We start from the raw sequence: 22298 nt of genomic DNA, 5'->3' as shown, positions 1-22298 counted from the left end.
TTTCGTTGGTTGAATTCCATGGTTCTCCTGATTTGGTTGAGAAGGTAAAGTTTTAAAACATGTTCATTCAATTATATGTTCAAGTTCACCATAATTCTTGATAATGTTCGTAACGTTGTACACTGAAGTTCGACATTCTTTTAAGTATTTAATAGTTATTTTCCTGGATGTGGATTTTTGTTTTGAACTATTCTATTGGTTTGTTTCGTTGAGACATAATAATTAGTATTATATGCATTATTTGAATACATTGTTTTGTTTAACTTAGTTTATGAGTATATATATATATAGGGGAGGGCTACAGTAAAAACACTTCTTAAAATATAAATATAAACGTTTTTTAATGTATGAATTTTATCCAACAGGGTTACGAATTCATCCAACATGATTACGAATTGTGAAAAATAAATTTTTGCTACCTTTGAGATTCGAACCCAGGACCACGAATTCATCCAAAAGGGTTACGAATCAACCGTAGATCTTGATGATCTAAGGGCTGAAAATCATTTATATTTTATACACTTAAGAGTGTTTTATTCTAGCTCTCCCCTATATATATATATATATATATATATATATATATATATATATATATTTTAACAAATATCTATTTTGTTACATGTAGCTAACTGTTGAAATGATACACAAGTTGACGTTTTATACATTTCACATGTATCTCTAAGAAGCACCGCGCGGAGTCCATGAAAGGCATGGTAGTAGGTGTAGATAAACTTTACCTCGGGTTTGTCCGCGACTAGCGCTACCGGAGCAATTGATTTGAGCAGGGAATAGTACCAATATTGGTGGGTAGAAAATTCTTTAGGAATGTAGGACTTGTGCATGTGCACGATGTATGTGGATCTTTTGGATGAAATATCATTTCACACATACCATGTCATGTTCAACATAGAAATATAGTCTGTTGAACATTATCAAATGTATTTTTGAACATGTGTAAATAGCTCATTGAACATATGAAATGTGTATATGAACATGGATACATAGCCCATTGAATACCATCAAAGCTACATGTAATTCAGTTACCAAACAATGTTTTATAAAGCAACAATGTTTTTTTATAGTGTGAATATTTATTTATGAATTGTATAGAATATTTATAAAGCAACAATGTTTTTTTTTATAAAAGAATGCAAGAAAACAATGATGAGGCATAATTATTGATGTATAACGACCATTCATGGTTTTGAACATATGTATATCTATCATTTATATGTGAAGTTAAATCAGTCTTAACTACGTGGAATCGTGCAAGCTGTATAACGCAAATACTTGACAGCTTACAGCTTCATGTTTATATGCTTATTAGAATTTCTATAGAGCCAAATTTACAAAGTCTTAATGAATCACTCATTCATCAAAAATACGTGGAAAACCACTTAATTTTTTGAAAATTAAAAGATAGATTCAATTGATAGGATGAGCTGCCACATACTAAAGCCACTATAATCAAACAGACACGTATATAGAACTTGTATTCTGAACCTATCAATATTAAATTTTGGGCATGAATTTTGCCAGTAACCTTTTAAGCTTTCTACCTTCTATTACAATCCAACAACCAATATTTCACAACACACAGTAACTTAAAAAAAAAGGTGCACAAATAATCAACAAAAGAAAAGGCTGAAACAAGCAACTGTAACTCATGTTCATTGAAACTAGTAATTATGTTCTTAAACCCATTTAAGTAGTTATGTATACTATAACCTTTTGAACCTGTTCATTTGATCCATGATTAAGGTTTGATATATTTGATGTTCGCGTTCATTCAGTTAAGGAGCCGGCAACAGCAAGCGAGAGCAGCAGCAGCGCGCAAGCTCGGCCTCACCGCCGCATCGCCGGCCATCGTCATCTCCATGAGACACCAATAACCACCATCCTCCACTTTCACAACTCTGATCTCTCTTCGGTCAGCCATAGCAGCAGCACCGCGGCGGAACTGCCTCAGCCGCGCCGCCTCTCCGAGCTCGCTGATTAAGCTCTGCCGGCCACCGCCGCCACCGCTACTACCCTCCTACGCCGCTACCCTCACAAAACTAGCCAAGGAGGCCGTGGAACAGCAAGGGAGACGCCGGAAAAGCCCATGTCCTCTCACTTGAAATTTGAGCAGGAGCTTGAGTGGGCCCTCTTCGCCGATTTATTTCGTCGCCAACCGGCTACTAGGCCGTGAACCGGCAACCCGTAGTCGTTCGCCCATCTTCAGGCTACCACCGCCAATAATCGAAAAGTTCAAACACTCTCTATATCTCCCAAACCAACAACCGCAAAATCCTCCGGCGAATCGACGTCGGTGAACAATCTAACGTATCTATGAAACAAATCTTCCATAATAACAGAAGATTTACTTATGATTAATTACGGAAACCTACGGTTACAATGTTAAGGAAAATACCAATTTATCCTTTTGCATATATAATCAGCATATATTCATATTTAATCACATCCGTCGGATTCCCTAAATCCAATGAACGAGATCGTGTCTCATTTCTCCATCTATCTTTGTGTTTCTACAGAACTTTCCCATATATATATATATATATATATATATATATATATATATATATATATATTATTACAGTAGAAGACAGACAGAGACAGAACATAACCTAGAGTGAAAATACGGTAATTTATAAGAAGAGAATATCGTTTCACATTTTCTTTTGATAAAAGGAAACTTTTGGAAAAAGATAACCACAATTTCTCTTTCCTATATACTCCCTCCGTTCATGAAAGAACTTCCTAGGAGGGAGTGGCACGGGTTTTAAGAAAAAATATTATTTAGTGTATTAAGAGTGGATAAAAGGTAGTTGAGTGTATTGGGAGTGGTGAAAAGGTGTTATAATTAATATTGGGAGTTGTGAAAAATGAAAAGTAATAGGATTATAAGTGGTGGGGTATAGTCCAAAAATAGGTATGAAGTTCTTTTGTGGACGTCCCAAAAAGGAAAGATAGGAAGTTCTTTCGTGGACGGAGGGAGTATCTTTTATTTATTTATTTGTATCTTCTATCTCCGTAAGGTATATGACCAAGAAAAAAGGAATCAAATTTTGTTAAGTCTATCAGCCAATCACATGTGATTGCCCATTTTTCTCAAATTTTTGGTGGGGCAAAATATACATATTTTTATAATTATACATATATATAGAGGGTTGTCGATCGGTTCGGGTTCGATTACCCGTACCCGAATTTTCTGTTACCCGAACCCGAAATTGACATATTTCATTAACTGTTCCCGAACCGTTTTAGGTGTTCGGTTACCCAATAATCGCTTCGGTTACCCGATTCGATTATTTGGGTATCCGAAATACCCATTTAAAAAATTAAAATTCAAATAATTTGCTAGATAGAGGATTTGAACCCTAATCTCCATAAAATACACAAAGCAACTTGTCCACCAAACTAAAGCTCATTCTTATATTTTAAATATATCATAATTTTATTTTACCTAAGAATCGATTTCTTTAAAAAAAAACCAAATTAATGAATTAATAATTAAAATGTATATAATATATATATTAAATAATTTATTAAATAATGTTCGGTTATTTCGGTTAACCCGTTTCGGTTATCGGGTTAACCGATACCCAATTTTTTCTAAAAATGATACCTAAAACCGAACTGATAACCGAAAAATTCGGTTATTGGATACCCAAACCCGGGAATTTCGATTCGGTTAACGGATTATCCAAAATCCGATAATCAATTAGACAACCCTACAGTGATATATACATATATTAATTTTTTTTAGGAGGGGCAATTGCCCCACTAACCTATAAGGTAGCTCCACCCCTGTATATAGATCAAAGTCATATATATTAAAGTAAATCAAGTACGATTTTAAATTGAAATTGAAGAGTTGGATATCATGAAGTATAAATGTATAATATTACAATAATCATTACAACCTCAAAATTACAAATATATGTATTTTTCTATTTTCCGTGTATGGATATAAATAAAATTTAATTGATCTGTGGAATACTAATATAAAGATTTTTAGATATTTAATAGTTTTTAGATATATAATATTTTTTAGATATTTAATGGTTTTTGGATATGGAAATTAATTTAAAAATAAAAAATAAAAAATAGAAAATAAAAATGAACGAGAATTGAGAAAAATTAGAATGGAGTGATTGTACGACGCCACGTAGGATATAATTTATTTTGTTGGAATATTTATATAATGATTTTTTAGATATTTAGTTGTTAAATATATCATGATTTTTAGATTTTTAATGGTTTTTAGATATAGAAATTGATTAAACTTTAGAAAAAAAATAAGAATGTATGAGAATTGAGGAAAATTAGAATGTAGTGATTACATGATGCCACGTAGGGTATGACTTATATATATGGATTGAGGAAAATTATAATGAAGTGATTGTACGACGCCACGTGTAGGATAGAATTTATTTTGTTGAAATATTTATATAACGATTTTCTAGATATTTAGTTTTTAAATATATCATGATTTTTAGATTTTTAATGATTCTTAAATATAGAAATTGATTAAAATTTAGAAAAAAAAATAAGAATGAATGGGAATTGAGAAAAATTAGAATAGAGTGATTATAGGATGTCACATAGGATAGAATCTATTTTGCTTCAATATATATATAGATAGATGTGTTATATAGTGAGAGATAGTGGAACTGTGAATGGATCATTTAATTCATAACCTTATATATATTTTTAAAATTGTCATTGAAACCAATTCTAAATTAATTTGAAATTAAAAAAATTATAATGCTCAGTATATACGTTATTATATTGGTCCAAGAAACTACATAATACTATAAGCTAAAAGTTTTTAAAATTGTCATTGAAACCAATTCTAAATTAATTTGAAATTAAAAAAATTATAATGCTCAGTATATACGTTATTATATTGGTCCAAGAAACTACATAATACTATAAGCTAAAAGAAGGCAAAGAAAACAAAAAATAACTGTGTGGCTGCTGGGATTCGAGCCCAGGTCTCCACGGCCACAACGTGGAATTCTTACCACTAAACTACAGCCACTGTTGTTGTAATCAATGGGTACAATTTAATTTTTCACTATATCTGAATTGACAGTTGAAAGCTTTAATCTTGGCTTCGAGAAGTACCCAGTTATCATACCTGACCATCTATAATTCAACTTTTCGTTTTAATTTGTTAGTCCCAGATTTTATTAAGATGGACTTTTGATTCAATTATGTCAAGGATTGTAGTACAAAAAGTCTTCTCCACATCCTGATCTAATTCCCACTAAAATTACATATGACTTCACAAAGTGCCTAAAACAGTAAACCTAAAATCTCTCAGATTATTAGATTAACTTCGTGACTAATACTACCACTTGCAAAGTGGAATTTTCCTATTTAGGCAACTAATTTGACAAGTCTTTTTTTCTTTCTTCTCTTTCTATACTAATTGCTGAATTAAAAAGACAGAAAGGTAAAAATTGCTCGGGCACTCACCCTTGTCTACTTTGTGTAAAATAAAATAAAAATACAACTTTAAGATTTCATGTGACCGAACAATTAACAGTAACAACTTCAATCTCTGATATATATATATATATATATATATCCAAGTAGATGCCTTGATGTCTTCTCCAGATAATTTCTGCTGAACCCCAGGTGAATAATCTGGAAAGACACTCAAAAACCCTTTCATTGCGTAGTAAGTTTTCTTACCATGATTTTTTGCCTTGCATAAGTCTTTACAAAGCTAGTTTCCATGGCAACACATTATAACTAATCTCCACCTATATAGCTATGTTGTACTGACTAATAAGTAACACTCTCCTTTCCTCCCAAGTCAGAAGTGAAGAAAATGAAAGTGGTGACGGTTGCGCTGATGACTTACCTATGCTTAGTGAGCAGCGTCGTGGTGGCCGAGAAGACCAAAGTCGACGGCACCATAGAGAATCATCACAACATACCAAGGCAGTACTATAACCAGTGGGGCAGCGGAGGAGATAATAATGGCGACAATAAAGCTGCCTCACTCATGCATCCACTGCTTCCTTAATATGTCTTCGTTAATTCTTTTTTTTTTTTGGCTCTACTTTTTCCAGTACTTTTCTGTCTAAAACAATAAATTGCATGTTCGATTGTTGTTCAAACAACGTAAGATGCTTGTCGGTTACACGTGACTTGTCGTTTTTTTGGTCATACGAAATACCAACAAATTAACAAATGATAATACCATAACGCCGCAACGCTGACACCGTTTAAAGATGAGTCTGAAGGAACTGTGAGTTTAGGAAATGGCGTAGCCTATCTGTATTGATGGGTACAATTACAAACAGAAGAATCAACTGCCGTTAATACTTCGTAGGATCCTTCTATAGTCACTCAATGTAATATCTGTACTTTTATCCGGAGAAACATGACGAATATGTGCCATCTTCGGTTTCCCGCCCTTGGGATAAGGGTGCATAGCCGCCAGTTCACAAACACGCCGCAAGATGGACTTGGGCAGAGGCCGCCATGCCACGTTGCGCTTCTTCTCCCCCTGCATCAACTTGTGTATATCAAAAACAAAACCTTACATGATGAAAACAAGCATCAAGAGAAATTACCTGCTCATTGTGTTGTCCCTGCAAACCACTTGCTTTCAAGAGATTTCGCCATTTGTCCTGTGATAATTGCAACCAACAAATCACATGCTATCCCTGATTTGGCTTTACCTAAAACAGAAGACGATTTTACCTTGAGATCTACAGAGGTTCGATGGGCAGACGCAGGAAAGTAAATCTTTTTTATTCGACTCCATCTTCCAACGCCATACTCAGCGACACCATCAATTAATTTTTTAACCTCCGCAATAGTCCAAAGCCTATGATGCTTCCTCCGGCCACTAACTTCTTCAGGGCTCTCCACAGTAGGAGGGTCCTCTCTTTTCCTTTGACATATTGCTGTTGTACACTCATCCTTCTTTTTTGGGCTCCCTGTTTGTTCCCTTGTTTTCTGACTTGGTGCTGTGAGACGGTCATCACTTTTCACTAAATGCGCTCCATTTACATCTTTCTCTTTTTTCTTCTGACTTGCAGCCGTGACACTGTCATTCCTCTTTGTTGAATGAATATTTGTGATATATTGATCCTTTTTCATTGAATGGGCTCCACTAACATTGTCATCCTTCTTCTTCTGACTCGCTGCTGGGATACCATCAGTCCATTTGATTTGATGAACAACTGGGGTACATTCATCCCTTTTCTTTTGATTCTCTGAAGCAACGCAGTAATCTTTTGGCTTATTCATCAAAATTCTTCTATCTGAACTGCGCGCCTGTTATACCAAATACCAACATCATTAACTGGAGTTGAACAACAAATATGTTTCCATATTAGAAACGATAGGCTTATATAAGGCTAAAATGCAATCTAATCAGTACAATAAACCAACTTGTAGATAGGCCCTGAACACAATGGAGTATAGAAAGCAACCACTTTGGAGCAATGTCGATTAACTAGATGATGGCCAAACGAAACCTAGCTCTAAAACTTACCAAATTATATGCAGGACTCTCTGGGCATTCTTTACGCACAAGCGAGCCAAAGGGCACTTGAATAGCTTTAACAGCAGATTCTTCAGCAGGTAATTTGATGGCTTTAGATCCCATGTGACATTTCTTATTATCTTTAACTCCTACAGATTTCTCCCTAAAGGCTGAAGAAGAAACTTCCCGCCTTCTTTTTGAATGTCGTGAAATAGGATCTACAACTTCGTCGATGTACCTCTTTGTGGGCTTACGAGATCTCTTTAGCACAGGAAGGGCATCAGATGGGCTTTCCGCAGACAACAAAGTTATGGATTCATCCTGCCTATGAACTCTGTTGGACTCACTGCTTTGGCCTGTCTGCACATATTCATCACTTTTCTCATTCTTTGGACCAGAAAACATCTTCACTGGTTGGGGAAGGCTTGTAGCATTCTCATCAGATGGTAAATCATCAAAAGAGTGCCTGGAAATGTCATGGACCTTGCCAATATTCTCTTTTGGTGATTTCAGAGGCTTTTTCTCAGTTAAATTTTCAGACTCATGTTGAGGCCTAGGGATTTCACCAAATTCAGAATTCTTGAGATCAACTACTTCATTTTGGCATTCTGGCACTTCCATTATTCTGAATATATCTGATTTCCACGGAGAGTCAATACCAGCACATGTAAGAACTGGACTGTCTGAAACTGAAGTCTGCAAGCATTCGCTTGAAACATATTCCAGATCTGTAATGCTTTCAGCAAATCCAACACCTGCATACCCAATACAGCAGTTTTCTTTTTTATTGGTTTGGGTTGGGTAGGGGGAAGAGAGAGAGGGGGGGTTAGCAATATGAGCCACTTAATGACTGGAAAGTTTAATTAGACCAATTGAGCACAAGGATGCTTACCTAGAAGATACTCTTCTCCCATGCTACAGAAATCATTTTGCAATCTAAAATAGCCACTGTCATCTTCAGTGTGCAAATCAAGTACCTACAGATAACCATCCTCGGTGAAAACAAAAAAAGCTTTGTTCCTTTTTTTAAAATAAAGACAGTGACAATGGCATTTGGATATGATATACATGCAAAAGCATTTACGGGAGTAGACCGGGAAAAAAAAACAAAAAAAGAAGAAAAAAGAGTAGGAGGTGTTAATATTTGCTCAACAGAAAAACAGTAGCAATAATTTGGAACACACTTTCATGACCTCTCCAAAATCCTCAGATAAACAGCTCTTGATTTTTATTATTTCTATAATTTTCTTTGTTGAAAAAGAAAATTTATGCATCACACATTCGTAACCATCAGCCATTAATTCAGAAGAATAATTAATAATTACATACATCTCTATTGAGAATATCTCCCCCTTCATGAGCAGTACCAGCACTCGTCACACCTGCATGAAGCATGAATTATGGGCAATTGCAAGAGATAAAAAATACCACATCTATCAGAAAAGTATATTTTCTAACAATAACAAGTATAAAAAGAAGGATTTGGTACGTATGTCAATCATATTTCAGAGAGCAGCTAACAACAATTTTTTTTAACTTAAAAATTGGGGGAAAAGCAGCTGGAGAAAGGTTGTAAATTGTGAGTGATACTTCATATGCAGACAGATACAATATGACCTGTAGGGAAATCTAGTCAAGAACGGCCAAAATACATGCTCTGTGCAACAATTCTCATCTCCTTTCTGACAGTAATAAAAATTATACTTACTCCACAAATATAGATTACTGATCTGCAGCTTAGTGCATTTTTACAATAAATTATACCGCAAATAGACACAGGCAATATATAATTGAACAAATATGCAAAATCATGAAGTTAATCACTTGAGTATCAGTTCCCCATTCTTTTCTAGCAGATCCTTTTACCCCATCTTTATAGATATTTCAGTAGTATCTGTTCAAGTGACTCCTACAGCCATTTCACTTTTCACCCAACTGAAACAAGAATTCCTCGATTTTTGAATCTTTTTAGTCAGCGAGGGACGAGATACAAGTTAACAACTTAACACTGCAGGATATACCAAAAGTGCGGGAAACCTCTCGGATGTCGATAGCTTTCTCTGAGATCTTCTCATTAAAACACATGACACTATCCACTGAGACATGCCCATCTTGGGGTTCTACAAGCAGATGTTCAACATCAACTGTCCCATCTTCAAATTCAATTGTTGGAGGTCCATTCCCCATTACCTGATAAATATTATTGATAATAGGAGAAGTATACTATTAAAGCTTTACTAGAAGAGAAAGCTGTTTAAGATGATTTGACAGGAATTATAGCATAGCAATTCATCAATAAGTGCAATAAATAGAGGGAGAGGTCCCAATGAAAACCATTGAAAAGTATGACCCTAGATAAAGAATACTATTATTATTGGCTGTCTCGGTATGGTACGAACAAAGCAAAATATTATACTCAACCGAAATCCTTAGTTACATTAGCGCATCTTCGCATGAATTGACAATTATTGCACATGTACTCGACTCCTCGTTGATTTTGTAAATCTAATTATGAAGACAATCAACGTAATGATCACAAACATAATATCAGGCCAAAAAAACATTAAGACACAATAACCTGAAAAGTTAAAATGAATGCTTCAAAACTAAACCACATAGTCCCCATAACAATTAGTATCGGTTGGTATGTGAAGGGTTCGCAGGTATAGAAAGTATTATCATGCTTACTACAAATTGAGGATACAAAACAGGTAAGTCCATATTCGAGATTCCAATTGAACTAGCCTTATTCTGAAGAAACTAATTAGTTTCCACTAAAATCAATCCTTTCCAAACTTCAAGTCAAGTCAAGTTCTTGACACTAAAATCCAATTACTCTTGAGTCGAGTTTATTTTGATGATTGATTATGTAACCTCGCCATTGATCTCAAAATTGTAATTGTAGTAAGAGGTGTTGAGATTTTTTGCCATTGCATTTAAAAGTTAGATACAGCAAAGCAATTATACATGCAAAGTGAAATTAATACCTTCTAATCAAGCATCTCGTGTACAAGCTACGATAGACCTGTAATCGGTGACTCAGAGGTGAAATCCTTATCTATCAATCTAATATCTTCGATATTGCATGCACCTAAATGGAGAAGCTGAAAATTCATCAAAAATTACGGTCCAGCTCGAACGAATGCAATAATCTGCACTACTAAATTCGTCAGAAAATTATACTCTTGAATGCATTTCTTCATACCCTTCGTTTAATGGCCAAATTTCATGATTTGAATTCAATATATCCAGTCTAACCGAATAATATACTTTTAAAAACTACATATCTTTGCAGAATTAGACAAATATCATCCACCGATAGACAACCCCGCCCCAATAAAGAGAAGACCGAGCAGAAAACGAATCTAGTGAACTAAGCATTCGAATAGGAACCAAAAAAAATGTAGAAATAAATAAAAAATAAATAAAAAAGGAGCGCATTAACCCGAAGGAATAATGAACTAAAAAAGTAAACTTGTTCAAAAACAATATCTAACCTAACGCTTCAGCTGGCCGAGTAGTCCGCTTCAGTGTGTTTTGAGAGAGAGTAGGAAAGAGAAGGTTCGTGGGGAAATGTGAGAGAATGTAGCATTTATTAGGCGGAATCGAAAAGGATTTCACAAAGTTGTAATGGAATATGTTGCTTGGCGTCCGCCGTGGCGATGCGCAGTTATTATTTGCGAGTGTGACAACGACACCTTGTTGTGGGTAAAGGGGAATTTTCTTAGTTTTGTTGAAGAAAAAGATTCGCGTCTAAGTCAACTGGGAGTCGCCCCCTATATTACTTCAATTAATCCATAGTTTCTACTTTTATTAAATACTCAGTCATTGTCCTACTCATGTCACTGCATGTTTAAGTTTATGATCAAGAACCGAATATGTATAGTTTATGAAATCATAAATTTCACAACTAATTCCTCAAAAATACTCCATAACTAGAGTAATATTTGTGCAACACGCGTATACGAAGAATACATGATCTATTTTTTTGAGTTGTGGCATCATTGCTTTCTAATAAATGCAACTTCATTTAAATTCAAATGCTCACAGTTACAAAAGAAAATGTAAACATATATTTTTTTTATTAGGAAAAGGATCGAGAAATTTTATTAAAAAATAGAGCAGAGGAATGGTACAAGAGGTACCACAGGCGAGAAGTGTATAGCCGGAGAACAGCCATAAACCAATATGCTTATTGTAAAATCAATGAATTGGTGCAGTATATGTATGCATTTGATATAATTTTGTTAGTAAATCATGCAAAACTTATCTTGTGTTGAACAAAAAAATACATACTATATGTGTAGCATAGTGTGTTGGGTGTCTTCTAAAATACAACCATCCACATTGATATTAAGATACAGTTACCGCTACATTCTGAATTATTAGAACATGAAGAAGAATTAAGGGGGAAAATGAAGAGAATGCTCATAAGAGAATTGTGATTGAACGACCCAAAACTGAAGGCATTCAAAAGTTAGTCATATGATACAACTACTCTACCTACAACTAAACTAAAGGACAACTTATTTCTTTCCAAATTTAAGCAAACTATAGTAAGACATAACCCTAAAACCTATACCACTGAGGATGAGGTTAAGTAGACATATTAACCAACGATGAACATCGTACCCTAACTCGTTTAATGAGGCGCATCGCGTTATCAACCAAACTCCAGAGAATCTGCATATACAAACAACAATATTGATCACAAGAACTTGATGCAAGATATAGGTAGTTCTACGGAATCCGAATACGCCTATTTAGGTTGAGCATAAAATGTACTGACCTTTGAGCATTTGCTATCAGGAACGCTTCTAGAGCCCACGTTGGATAACAGTAGTTACGAAGTATCCTTCCATATTTGTCACCTTTGTCTTGATTTGCTACGAGAGTAAGAACAACGGGAAGAAGCACGCACCACTGTGAATAAATTTGCATTGTCAGCCCAAGAAATAACACAGATAGCACAAAAACATGTGAATATGCTGGCAAAGTACCAGTTGGGCTTGAGCGGGCTGGAATGCAATAGCAAAGACGTATCCTATCCCAGTCACACAGTACACAAGACAGAGCAAAACAATATAGTTTTCTGGGAATGTTGACCTTGGATTGCTGAAGGAATAGAACATGGAAAGGAAAACCAAAGGCTTGATAAGGACATTGAAAAGATCAACTGTATCCTTGGACAGGAAATAGGCTAGGGTGCTCATGCCAGCGTCACTCTCTCTTCTGTAGTGTAATTTGTCTGTTGAGAATGATCTTATAGCAGCAATCTTACACAAGAGTGCTGCAAAATAGAGACTAAAATAATAAACAATGAGGAAAAAAGGCAAAAATCAAGTCCACTAGATCTTCCAGAGGCAATGTTCTACGACAGAAGATGATCAATATCTAAAAATAAAGTTAACATCATATCAAGAATAAATAACCAAGAAGAAATGAGAAATTCAGGAACTTGAAGGAAATAAGCATGTGGAACCACATCCACACAGAAAATTCAATGAGGACATGAGATAACTGGTGGAAAATCTACTTACAGACTGCAATCACTGAATACATATAGCCGTAATAACCAAATGTGTCACCCTTCGTTTTTGAAAGAGTTCCTAAGCATGCTCCGGCTAGCAAAAGGATCAGAAAATCAGCTGCTTGTAACTGAGCTTCTCGCAGCCGTTGCTTGCAAATTCTGAAGAAATTGAAAGCGGATCAGCAATGAGCAGCATAGAGAATAAAGCACTGTATACTATATCACACCCAGGATACCAATTAAAGTGCATAAAATTCCTCAGGTTTTATGCAGTCTAGTAATGAACGTTGTAGCATTATGGTCCAACAAATGCAAGAGTGATATGGTAAAATAATCATCTCATAATCTACTATAGGTGTGGGCCTCTTGGAGGCAGGCTGAAATCGTGCAGATGTAACGAAGGAAGAAAAAGGGGAAAATATTGACTCAATTTTGGAAGAAGAAGTAAAACTACTATATAAGATTTCCACATAAACAAAAAAGAAGTATGGACCAATTAACCGCTAATGTCACACAAATATGTTGTTTCAAGGCAACAAAACTCACAATAGCTATGTGGATGAATTGGTAAATAACCAATCATAAATAAAATTGCCAATCCTCGTGCGACTTCTTTAAAAACTTTTACATTGTAGATTAGAACACCTCCGCACTTGATTACCTTGAAGGATTGGCAATTCCATTCCAGGATTGTGTATTGAAAAATGATGAAATGGAAACTATTAATGCTGTCAGAAGAGACAGCTTACATACCTTCCAAGAAAATATCTATACTGCCGCATGAAACCAGGTGTTTGGCGATTAGACAAATCATGTATTTTAAGGAATTTGATTGAAGGCTCTTGTTCATCCTTCCACTCACTTCCAGGAGTAGATGGTTCTGGCGATTCTTGAACACTACTACTACTTCCACCTTTAGAGGCAGATGCAATTTCATCACAGTAATGTAGCATATCTGGAGGCACAGAGTAGCCGTTGTGAAGCATCCATCGAACAGGTAGCTGTTCAGCAGTCACACCAGCACATGGCTTTACGATACCCTCAAGTATATCAATGAAATGATCTGGCGGATTGACACGATCAGGTACATGGATGCCAAAGCTTCCAAAGTATTCTTCCACTTTCTTCACCGATCCATGATATACAGTAAGACCACCTTTGGCCAAGAGTATCAAATCATCGAACATCTGGTATAATGTGTAGCTGAAGCAGGAAATCAAACCAAAGAAAGTTATAACATTTGAGAGCAGAAATATGTTGAACACCTCTTCTCCTGACATAAAATGCCATGGGTGAGAGCTCCAAGGATTTTTAAGTATTTAACCTTAAGAGATTCTTCAGTTGATGTGCATGAATTATGTCATAATGAGATTTCAGGTAGAAATGTGACTGAACCTAATGTATTTGGAATCCTACTCAATGCACATAATATTCTCACTAGGATAGCCCTCCGTTAAAACAAAAAAACATAAAGATATGTATAGCTAAATTAAAAAAAATTAAAAATCTAAATATGTTAAATGAGATTATATATTGATTTAGTGTTTCTTCAAGTAAATTATACTATTATTATATAATAATAATTGCATATTGTCTTATTAATAATTTCTTTTATATAAAATAAATAGACAAATAATTAAAATATTAAAATTAAGAAAAAAAAGTTTAAAAGAAAGTTGCTCGATTGAAGATATTACAACTTAAAGATATTTAAATTATCATAAATTGTTTATTTTAAAACCACATTTTACATATCATATATCAAATTAAAGGTCCTTCTATGATCTTTCATTCAAGACGTATATTACATACTTTTTTTTCAAATCATAATTAAATGAAAATATAAAATGTGCTTTATCTACAAAATGAGAGAAAATGAATAAATTTAAAATTTAAAAATTAGTGGTGGTTAATTGAGGGGCTAATGGACAGTTAATTTTATTTTCATGTGTTGATTTTAAATTTTGCATAGATTATGACATTGATTTCTCCTTAATTTACAAAATTGCCATTTTTCAAATTGAAGATTCCCTTTTTAATATAGTATAGATATTCAGCTCATCTTGCATTCTAGTCCATTTAACGACCTCATCTATACCTTTTCAAACGTTATATTTTCTGATGACGCTCTAGTAAAATTTCCCAGACTTTCCTAATATCCCAATAGTTGTTGGCCTTTTTTATTTTCTGGCTTTCTCTCATAGCCCTCGACCAATTTCAACACCCCCAGTTTCCTCAAGTTTGACCACGACGAAGGCAGGACCTAGTGCAGTTGAGAGAGTATAGGCTATTGTGTAGCCATAAACTAAGAAATATGTGCACATTGAAAAAAAATGATACTTCACTCTGGAAAAGTTCTATTTACGTATAAAATTGGTGCATATATTTTGCAACATATCATGCTTGATTTATTTGGAATGTAGTCAGAAGATACTCAAATTTAATGCAGCTTGGAGTCCATCACAAAGGTAAAACTTGCATGATATAACTTTTTTTGTGATGGCATCCTTTGATTCCAGGGAGAGAAGCAGTGAATAACCATTAGCACTTACCTGGGCTGGTGAAGAACCATGCAGATGTTTACTCCTTCAAGAGCCTCACGTTTAAGGGCTCTAATGAGTAAGTTGGAAGATGAACTATCTAAGCCAGACGTCGGCTCATCCAAGATCAGCAGAGAAGGTTCCATGACCATTTCTAAACCTACATTTACTCGTTTTCTCTGGCCTCCAGATATACCTCGCTTCTCAACAGTTCCAACAAGAGAATCTCTAATTGCCTGCAGTCCAAGGGCCTCAATCACTCTTTCAACAACAAGAACCTTATCAGCCTTCGGCATGTGAGCAGAAAGCCTTCATGTTGAAATCCAGCAATGAGTTAAGCAACATCAGCCGATCAGCGCACCAGAAAAGACATTAAAAGAATGTTGCGAGCCCAAAAACAAAAACAATTTCAAAAATAAATAGAATTTTACTAATTTGGATACAATTAGCATAGTTATTACAAGGTGCAGTGACAAAATTGAAGAAACATAGCATGTTACAGTAGTCAGTACTTAAGAATTTCTTCTACAGATAGTGCATCTATAACCAATTACAGAATATATGCAGTGAGCATGAACTCATCCATGTGTAGTTTATTGCCGCACAATGAGAAAGCGAACATAAAAAAATAGCATGCAAATAAAGGATTTGAGAGATTCAACTTAATTCATGATGAGCATGCAGAGAAGTTTACAATTTTATCCTTGACGCGTCACAAGACAAAATGATATCCAAACTAGACTGTCTTAACAATCACCTTGAAAAGCTTAGGACGTATGAAATTCAATTAGAATAAAAAGACCAACTATAGGAATGACCTCAGTTAGAAATCTTTCATTTATGAAGACAGTTTCTTTAGTCTCATATATTAGGGTATGGAATGATGGTAATTGCTCCACATGAATAATAGCTAACACACCTGCACCGAGCACTAAACCGGAGATTTTCTTCTACTGTCAAATTCCCATGAACAATATCATCTTGTGGGACAAAGCCCACAATTTTCTTGTAGCAGTGAATTGAATCAGGCTTTCCATTTATGAGAATTGAACCAGAAATATGGCATCCCCTTATCTTTCCTGCCACTGCAGAAAGAAATGTTGTTTTGCCTGCTCCTGATGGACCCATAACAGCAGAAATTCGTCCTGGCAAAATTTTCCCTGTCACACGCCTCATCAGATGTTTGTGTTTGTTTCTCAAAGTTATAGTAAGATCTTTGAAAGCAAGCTCAATGGTAGGCCTGGTCTTCACATCTGTCTCAGTGGCCATTGAAATCACACCGGAGAATGTTAAGTTTTGCTGCATCTGTTCCATAGCTTTCTCCTTTTCAAGTTGACCATACGCATACTTAAATATTTGGCTCTTAGTGTGCAACTGTTTGGCCTTTGGCACTTGCTTCTTAACATGCCTATCTCCAATCGCCATGTCAAAGCCAGACTGAGAATCTAGATCACTATCAAGTGATTGTACCATCTTAGTGAGATTGCCTGCTTCCTTTTTTGCATTATGAACACTAGTTAGTGGTTTACTTGGAACTGGAGCATCGCCTTTATTACGTGAAAATGTACGTGACAGCTGTTTCTGCAAGCCTATAGCTCCCTTTCTTGCTGCTTCTTTTGCAACTTGCCACCTTTCTCTTGCTTGTGCAGTTTCACGGGCACTTTTAATTGCTCTTTCTCTGGACTTGGCCATTCTTTCATAACGAGTTGTAAGGACTTGATCAGAGCAATTGTAGAACACTATCAATACCAAGCTCAACGCACCCTACATGTGCAAATCAGATCAAATTTTAGCAGGGGAAATTTGATTGATTGTCATCTTCCTTTTTATGAATTTTTATTTCCAGGAAAGGGCAATGAAACAAACATATGGAAAAGATTTGTTAAAGTAATATAATATCAGTGGTTAATCAAGGTCTAATGCCAAATAATCCACTTACAATGAGCATAAATCCATAGGCATGCAAGTTCTGTGTGTTAGAATTCGGATTGCAAGTACTCAACTTGAAGCAAGCTGCAAATCATTACGACAGTATTAGACAATGAAATAAATCTGCTACAAACTAAATGAGCCAGTATTAACAGACCAATATTTCCTGATTAGATACAGAGGAGAAATGTCACTACGGACAACCCTAATAATAATGATATATGAAAATCTGATAAGCCCAAAAATTACCGTAACTGAAAACCATACATCATGTTAAAGTCTAAATTCGGTCATCTAAAAAGTCATCAATTTGATCAGAGAGAGTAATACGTACAAACTATAAACTTTTCCTTTTTTATGACGAGTTACTCAGCAGTAGTAGTAGTAGTAATAGTAATTCCAATTAAATGCTCCCTCCTTGCCATATTGACATGTCAAGGAACTACATCACAAAAACAAAATCTTATTTTTGAGTCCTTTATACATCAATTCAATTATGAACCAATCTCAGAGGTTTTATAAGTGTTTGCTCATAATCTATATTGACAGGAAACGTCAGCGTTGAGTCCTTGATAACTAATAAAATTATATATTCAAACAATTCCCACAAATGAGTATGATATGACCCTAATTGGAATCGTAGTGTATCAAATAATACTACTACTTCGGAGTCTCGGACAATTACAAACTCTGAATTACTCACTCTTCGAGTGAGTGCAAGATTCTCAAGAAGGGAAAGAACTAAGTTATGTATTCCATAATGATAAAAATGCATAATCCTGAGTAAACAAACAATAGATAATAGGCAAAATTCAAACTAGATAATAATAATCTAGACATTAAAATAGATATAAACAAATAGAATATTTAGCAATACTAAATCTCTAAACTACATAACTACTAATAAATATAAAAGATTGAGGGTGTGTCAGAGTAATGATTTAGTTTTTCTAGGAATCCACTACCGAACTTTTGAAGATTACCTGTTTCTTCAGTAGAGCCCAGCCTGCAGTAATGTCTGGAGTTGAAAAAAGAATAAATATTACTAAACAGAGATACATATTTTCAAGTATAAAGAGTAACTGCCTGCTAAATGGTGCAAGAAGATTTCTTGATGGTACACATACCCTCTGCTGCACTGAATCATTTGGATTGTACTCGGACAGTAAGATCCTGCTGAACAAAATATTTCATCACTACCACCTACACCTGCCCATACATCTGCTCCACCGCAAGAATGAGTTGTGCTACCAGGAGGTAACTGATATGCATATCTGCAATCATTTATCGCCCAAAATGTCAAGAACTGATGGTAGAAATTAACAAAAATTGAAGCTGAGCTGCCAACTTACGGTTCACATACACCGGTTGCTTGGTTGAGCTGCGCACGCGGGCAATATGAGCCTAATGGACAAGCTTCAACACAAGAAAATAAGGGAAATTATGAGTTAGTTGCAAAAAGTTCACTCATTGACCACTTTCATATGATTTGTTACATGCTTTGCATAGGCTGATGGTTTTCACTGATTAGTGCAAGATACGTGCACAATAGTTCTATCAAAGAAACTTGAGGATTTTACATCAGAATACAACCAGATAAAAGCTATAGAAAGGTATTTGAGTATTCTTATTAGATACCCAAATTTATCTGTAAAAGCTTTTGCAACATATTGTAACCAAATTCCTATCATGAACTGAATTTGAATTAGTACTCTGAGTCTGAGTGCATTGGCATGAAGAAAAATGGAAAATCCTCTCAAAAGTACTAACTCAACCAGTTTTAAGCCCTACAAACTTTACCACAGACTAAATGGTTTATATGAGGATAAGGGTTCCTTTGGGTATGTACAATAATTTGTACTTATATGCAAATCACGGTTGTTTGTCGGCTTGATCCACCTTACTGCAGAAATTTTAAAGAAACCGGATAAACCATTTCTTCTCTCAATACTACAATTTAAACTTTTAAGATGTGTTTCACCTTTATCCACAACTCATCATTGGAGCTGTACCACACTATTCTCAAACTATTTAACTATTGTCTCCATCTGTGTTTTACCATATGAACTCAGGGTCAAATGCTTCATCTAAAACAGATCTAGATTATATATTTATTGTTCTGGCAAAAGAGCCAACCTTCTAAGGTTGATTAGCTACAAGTTCAAGAACCTAACATGCTAGTCCAAGAATCTATCATTGGAAAAATCATAAGAGATAATCAGTAAAAAAACAAGAGCACCTATAAGTTTAAACATGCTGCTTAAATATCTATATGCAGTAAAGACCTTGCATTTTATTCATAAGTCAAAAGTTGGGTTAGATACTCAGATGTAGTCTTAAAATTTGAAGAGGCACTTACGAATCATGCAGGTGAGACCTCTGGGACAGAAGAAACCTGCACAACAAGGTTGACTATCATACACCCTATCAGGAAATTCTTTTACGTTTTTCAGGTCAGCCTGTTGAGTCTCTGGAACGGAACAAGCCCAACCAGGCTCACATCCAGGAACCCACGAGGTTAGATTACAGTTCCTGTTGAGTTTTAAGATTTGCGCATCTGCATCTGCATTAGTGTTCATAAAACTGGAAAAGTAAAACTTCATTTCTGCTGCTGTACAGATCCTCTTGGTCACATCTGTCAAATTGGGCAATGCATGCCAACATTAATACATATATATGAATGAAGTATACAAATACTACGCATCACTGATATAGATTATGCAGTAATAACAGGTCCTACATCACATAGAAGACCTCATGTTCTTAATTTTTACCGTGCAAAGGACCACCCGTAAAACAGTTGAAGTTGGTCCAGAATAACACAGTCAACATCTATGTGAAATAAATAACACAGAGGCACATCTCAGTTGTTGGCATACGTAATCAATTGCACAAAGCCACTAACCACCCATTCACATAGACGTTACACTATTAGAACATAAAATGAGGAATACCTTTGGTCTCTTTAACACAATTACTAAGAAAATCCAAGTTGCTCTCGAACTCAAATGCCCCATTCAGATCATGATCCCTGGGATAAGGAAAACACCTTGATCAAATTAGCCAAGAAGCACATTAACAGCGTCGTGAGCAAATCAAGCTTGTCGAAATTCAACTAACACGTTTTGCGTGCAAAATCCCAATGTGGAAGTAATCTCCTTATTGAATATCTTGGTGAGGTTGCGAATTTGGTTGTAGATGAGAGAGGTGACAACCGGCAGCACTGCAGGGTTACCCGACTTGGAATACTCATCCTCACCCTGGCACAGGACGCGCCGCGGAGAAGAAGCTACGATCAGAACTGAAATCAACACCAGCAGCGATGCAACTCGAGAGGAATCCCCCCTAATTCCACTCATTTCAATCGTGCGAATCTTTAAAGCACTCGCACATAAGGATAATCATCAAAACGATTGCGTAGAAATTTCTGAAATCTTTTATGGAATTTTCCTGCGTAATGGTCCTCAATTAAGGTCGTGCAGCGAGCCCAGGCTTCAACGTAGCTGCAAAACTGTACATTTTCGAGCATGGACTCCAACAATTGACGGGTGAAGAAATGGACAAGTGTTTTCCTGAATGTTTTGGAGAAAATTGAGAATAGGAAAAAGCTTTTTCGGTTGAATTTTTGTTGAATTTGAGGTTCGAGAATGGTGCTTCCATGGCGATAGGAGGAAGAGTTGGCGGGGAGAGATTGATGGCGCAATTTTTGGACTCAAACAAAGCGGAAGATAGATATTCCTTGTTTTAGAAACATGATTATGTAAAAATTAAATGTTTTAATGCGCATTAGTTCATTGTTTTTTTGTTACTGATCCATCACCATAAATTAATTTAACTAATTACACTAATTTGACTACCATATAATATATTGATCTATTTTAAATATGTTCATTTAGCATTTTTGTAAATTATATTTTTTTGAATAAAAAATATTATAGTATCAGTTTTATATCGCAATTAATTTGATGGAGAAAATTTATCATAATTTACATTTGGTAGACTTAAAAAAAATAAGGTTAATTACGCAACTATACCCCAATTTCCAAACTTTCCATAAACTTTTTTTTTTATCAAAAATTCCTTGAACTTAAAGTGGTGAACAATTTTTCCATGATTTTCAAAAATCCTCAAATTGAGTGCTGACATGGCAATTCTAAGTAGCCTGAAATATGACGTGGCACCGCCGGACGGAAATCAAAACGACGTCGTTTTGAGCCCAAACCTCTCTCTCAAGGAGGCGGCGGACTGAGGAGCCTTCCTCCGACGGCACTGGGATGACAAACGGCGATTCCGGCCAAGGAAGACGTCGAACCAGGGCGGCAATTTTTCCAGAGTCGAGAGGACTGGGGGTTCGCCCTTTTTGCTTCGATTATGTGAGATTGAGAGGAGGATCGACCTAAGAATGCCATCTCCTCACCAGTTCCAAAGGCGGCGACGGCTGAGTTGTGTCGAATAGAGGTGAGCTAGGGCTTGAGGCGGAGAGGTAAAGCGTCAACTTCGTCGGATTCAGGCAAAGATGAGGGAAATTAGGGCTTTTCATCTTCGTCTTCTCAAGAGGGTTTGAGAGAAAAAATTAGGGTCGATTTGAGTGTGCAGTCGAGCTCAGAGAGAGAGAGAGAGAACAATTAAGAGAAGAGGGAGACAGTCGAGGGAGAGGCGACGTCAACCGGAGGAATGGGCGGTCGCTCGCCTTAATTTCAGAGGCGGTGGCGCTATTCTGATCGGCAGAAAACGCGAGAGGGAGAGAGAGGGGAAGGCGGATCTGCGGGGTGGTGGGGGAAGG

General features: G+C 35.7%; 2 protein-coding genes, 1 long non-coding RNA gene and 1 other non-coding gene across 10 annotated transcripts; 1 reads left to right on the top strand and 3 right to left on the bottom strand.

Annotated features, from left to right (window-relative positions):
* Window positions 1-4975: 4975 nt before the first annotated feature.
* On the bottom strand, window positions 4976-5047 carry TRNAH-GUG (transfer RNA histidin (anticodon GUG)). The gene has a single exon. It is a non-coding gene; the product is annotated as a tRNA-His (tRNA).
* Window positions 5048-5463: 416 nt separating this feature from the next.
* LOC130997763 (uncharacterized) lies at window positions 5464-6140 on the top strand. The gene is made up of 2 exons (XR_009093175.1): window positions 5464-5692; window positions 5835-6140. It is a non-coding gene; the product is annotated as an uncharacterized LOC130997763 (long non-coding RNA).
* Window positions 6141-6193: 53 nt separating this feature from the next.
* On the bottom strand, window positions 6194-11166 carry LOC130997762 (uncharacterized). 7 transcript variants are annotated; one of them, XM_057923186.1, is made up of 9 exons: window positions 11014-11163; window positions 10504-10607; window positions 9538-9706; window positions 8846-8898; window positions 8409-8493; window positions 7526-8295; window positions 6727-7305; window positions 6597-6653; window positions 6194-6529 (listed from the first exon to the last, which is right to left on the bottom strand). In XM_057923186.1, exons 3-9 carry the CDS (start codon window positions 9701-9703, stop codon window positions 6329-6331), a joined length of 1911 nt encoding a protein of 636 aa, XP_057779169.1. In that variant the 5' UTR covers window positions 9704-9706; window positions 10504-10607; window positions 11014-11163; the 3' UTR covers window positions 6194-6328. The 7 variants fall into 7 exon arrangements, with proteins under 7 accessions (XP_057779169.1, XP_057779174.1, XP_057779170.1 ...); XM_057923191.1 differs by having other exon boundaries at window positions 7526-8271; XM_057923187.1 differs by having other exon boundaries at window positions 10504-10620; window positions 11014-11141.
* A 753-nt stretch (window positions 11167-11919) lies between these two features.
* Window positions 11920-21261, bottom strand: LOC130997761 (putative white-brown complex homolog protein 30). Its single transcript, XM_057923185.1, has 14 exons — window positions 20636-21261; window positions 20470-20546; window positions 19875-20150; window positions 18868-18931; window positions 18643-18789; window positions 18499-18533; window positions 17526-17599; window positions 16506-17350; window positions 15599-15895; window positions 13800-14249; window positions 13057-13205; window positions 12517-12806; window positions 12306-12439; window positions 11920-12199 (listed from the first exon to the last, which is right to left on the bottom strand). Exons 1-14 carry the CDS (start codon window positions 20872-20874, stop codon window positions 12043-12045), a joined length of 3234 nt encoding a protein of 1077 aa, XP_057779168.1. The 5' UTR covers window positions 20875-21261; the 3' UTR covers window positions 11920-12042.
* Between the last annotated feature and the right edge of the window lie 1037 nt (window positions 21262-22298).

The sequence above is a fragment of the Salvia miltiorrhiza genome, chromosome 8 (assembly GCF_028751815.1).
Source record: "Salvia miltiorrhiza cultivar Shanhuang (shh) chromosome 8, IMPLAD_Smil_shh, whole genome shotgun sequence".
Lineage (NCBI taxonomy): Eukaryota > Viridiplantae > Streptophyta > Magnoliopsida > Lamiales > Lamiaceae > Salvia > Salvia miltiorrhiza.
This window is presented reverse-complemented; position numbering and strand designations above follow the sequence as displayed.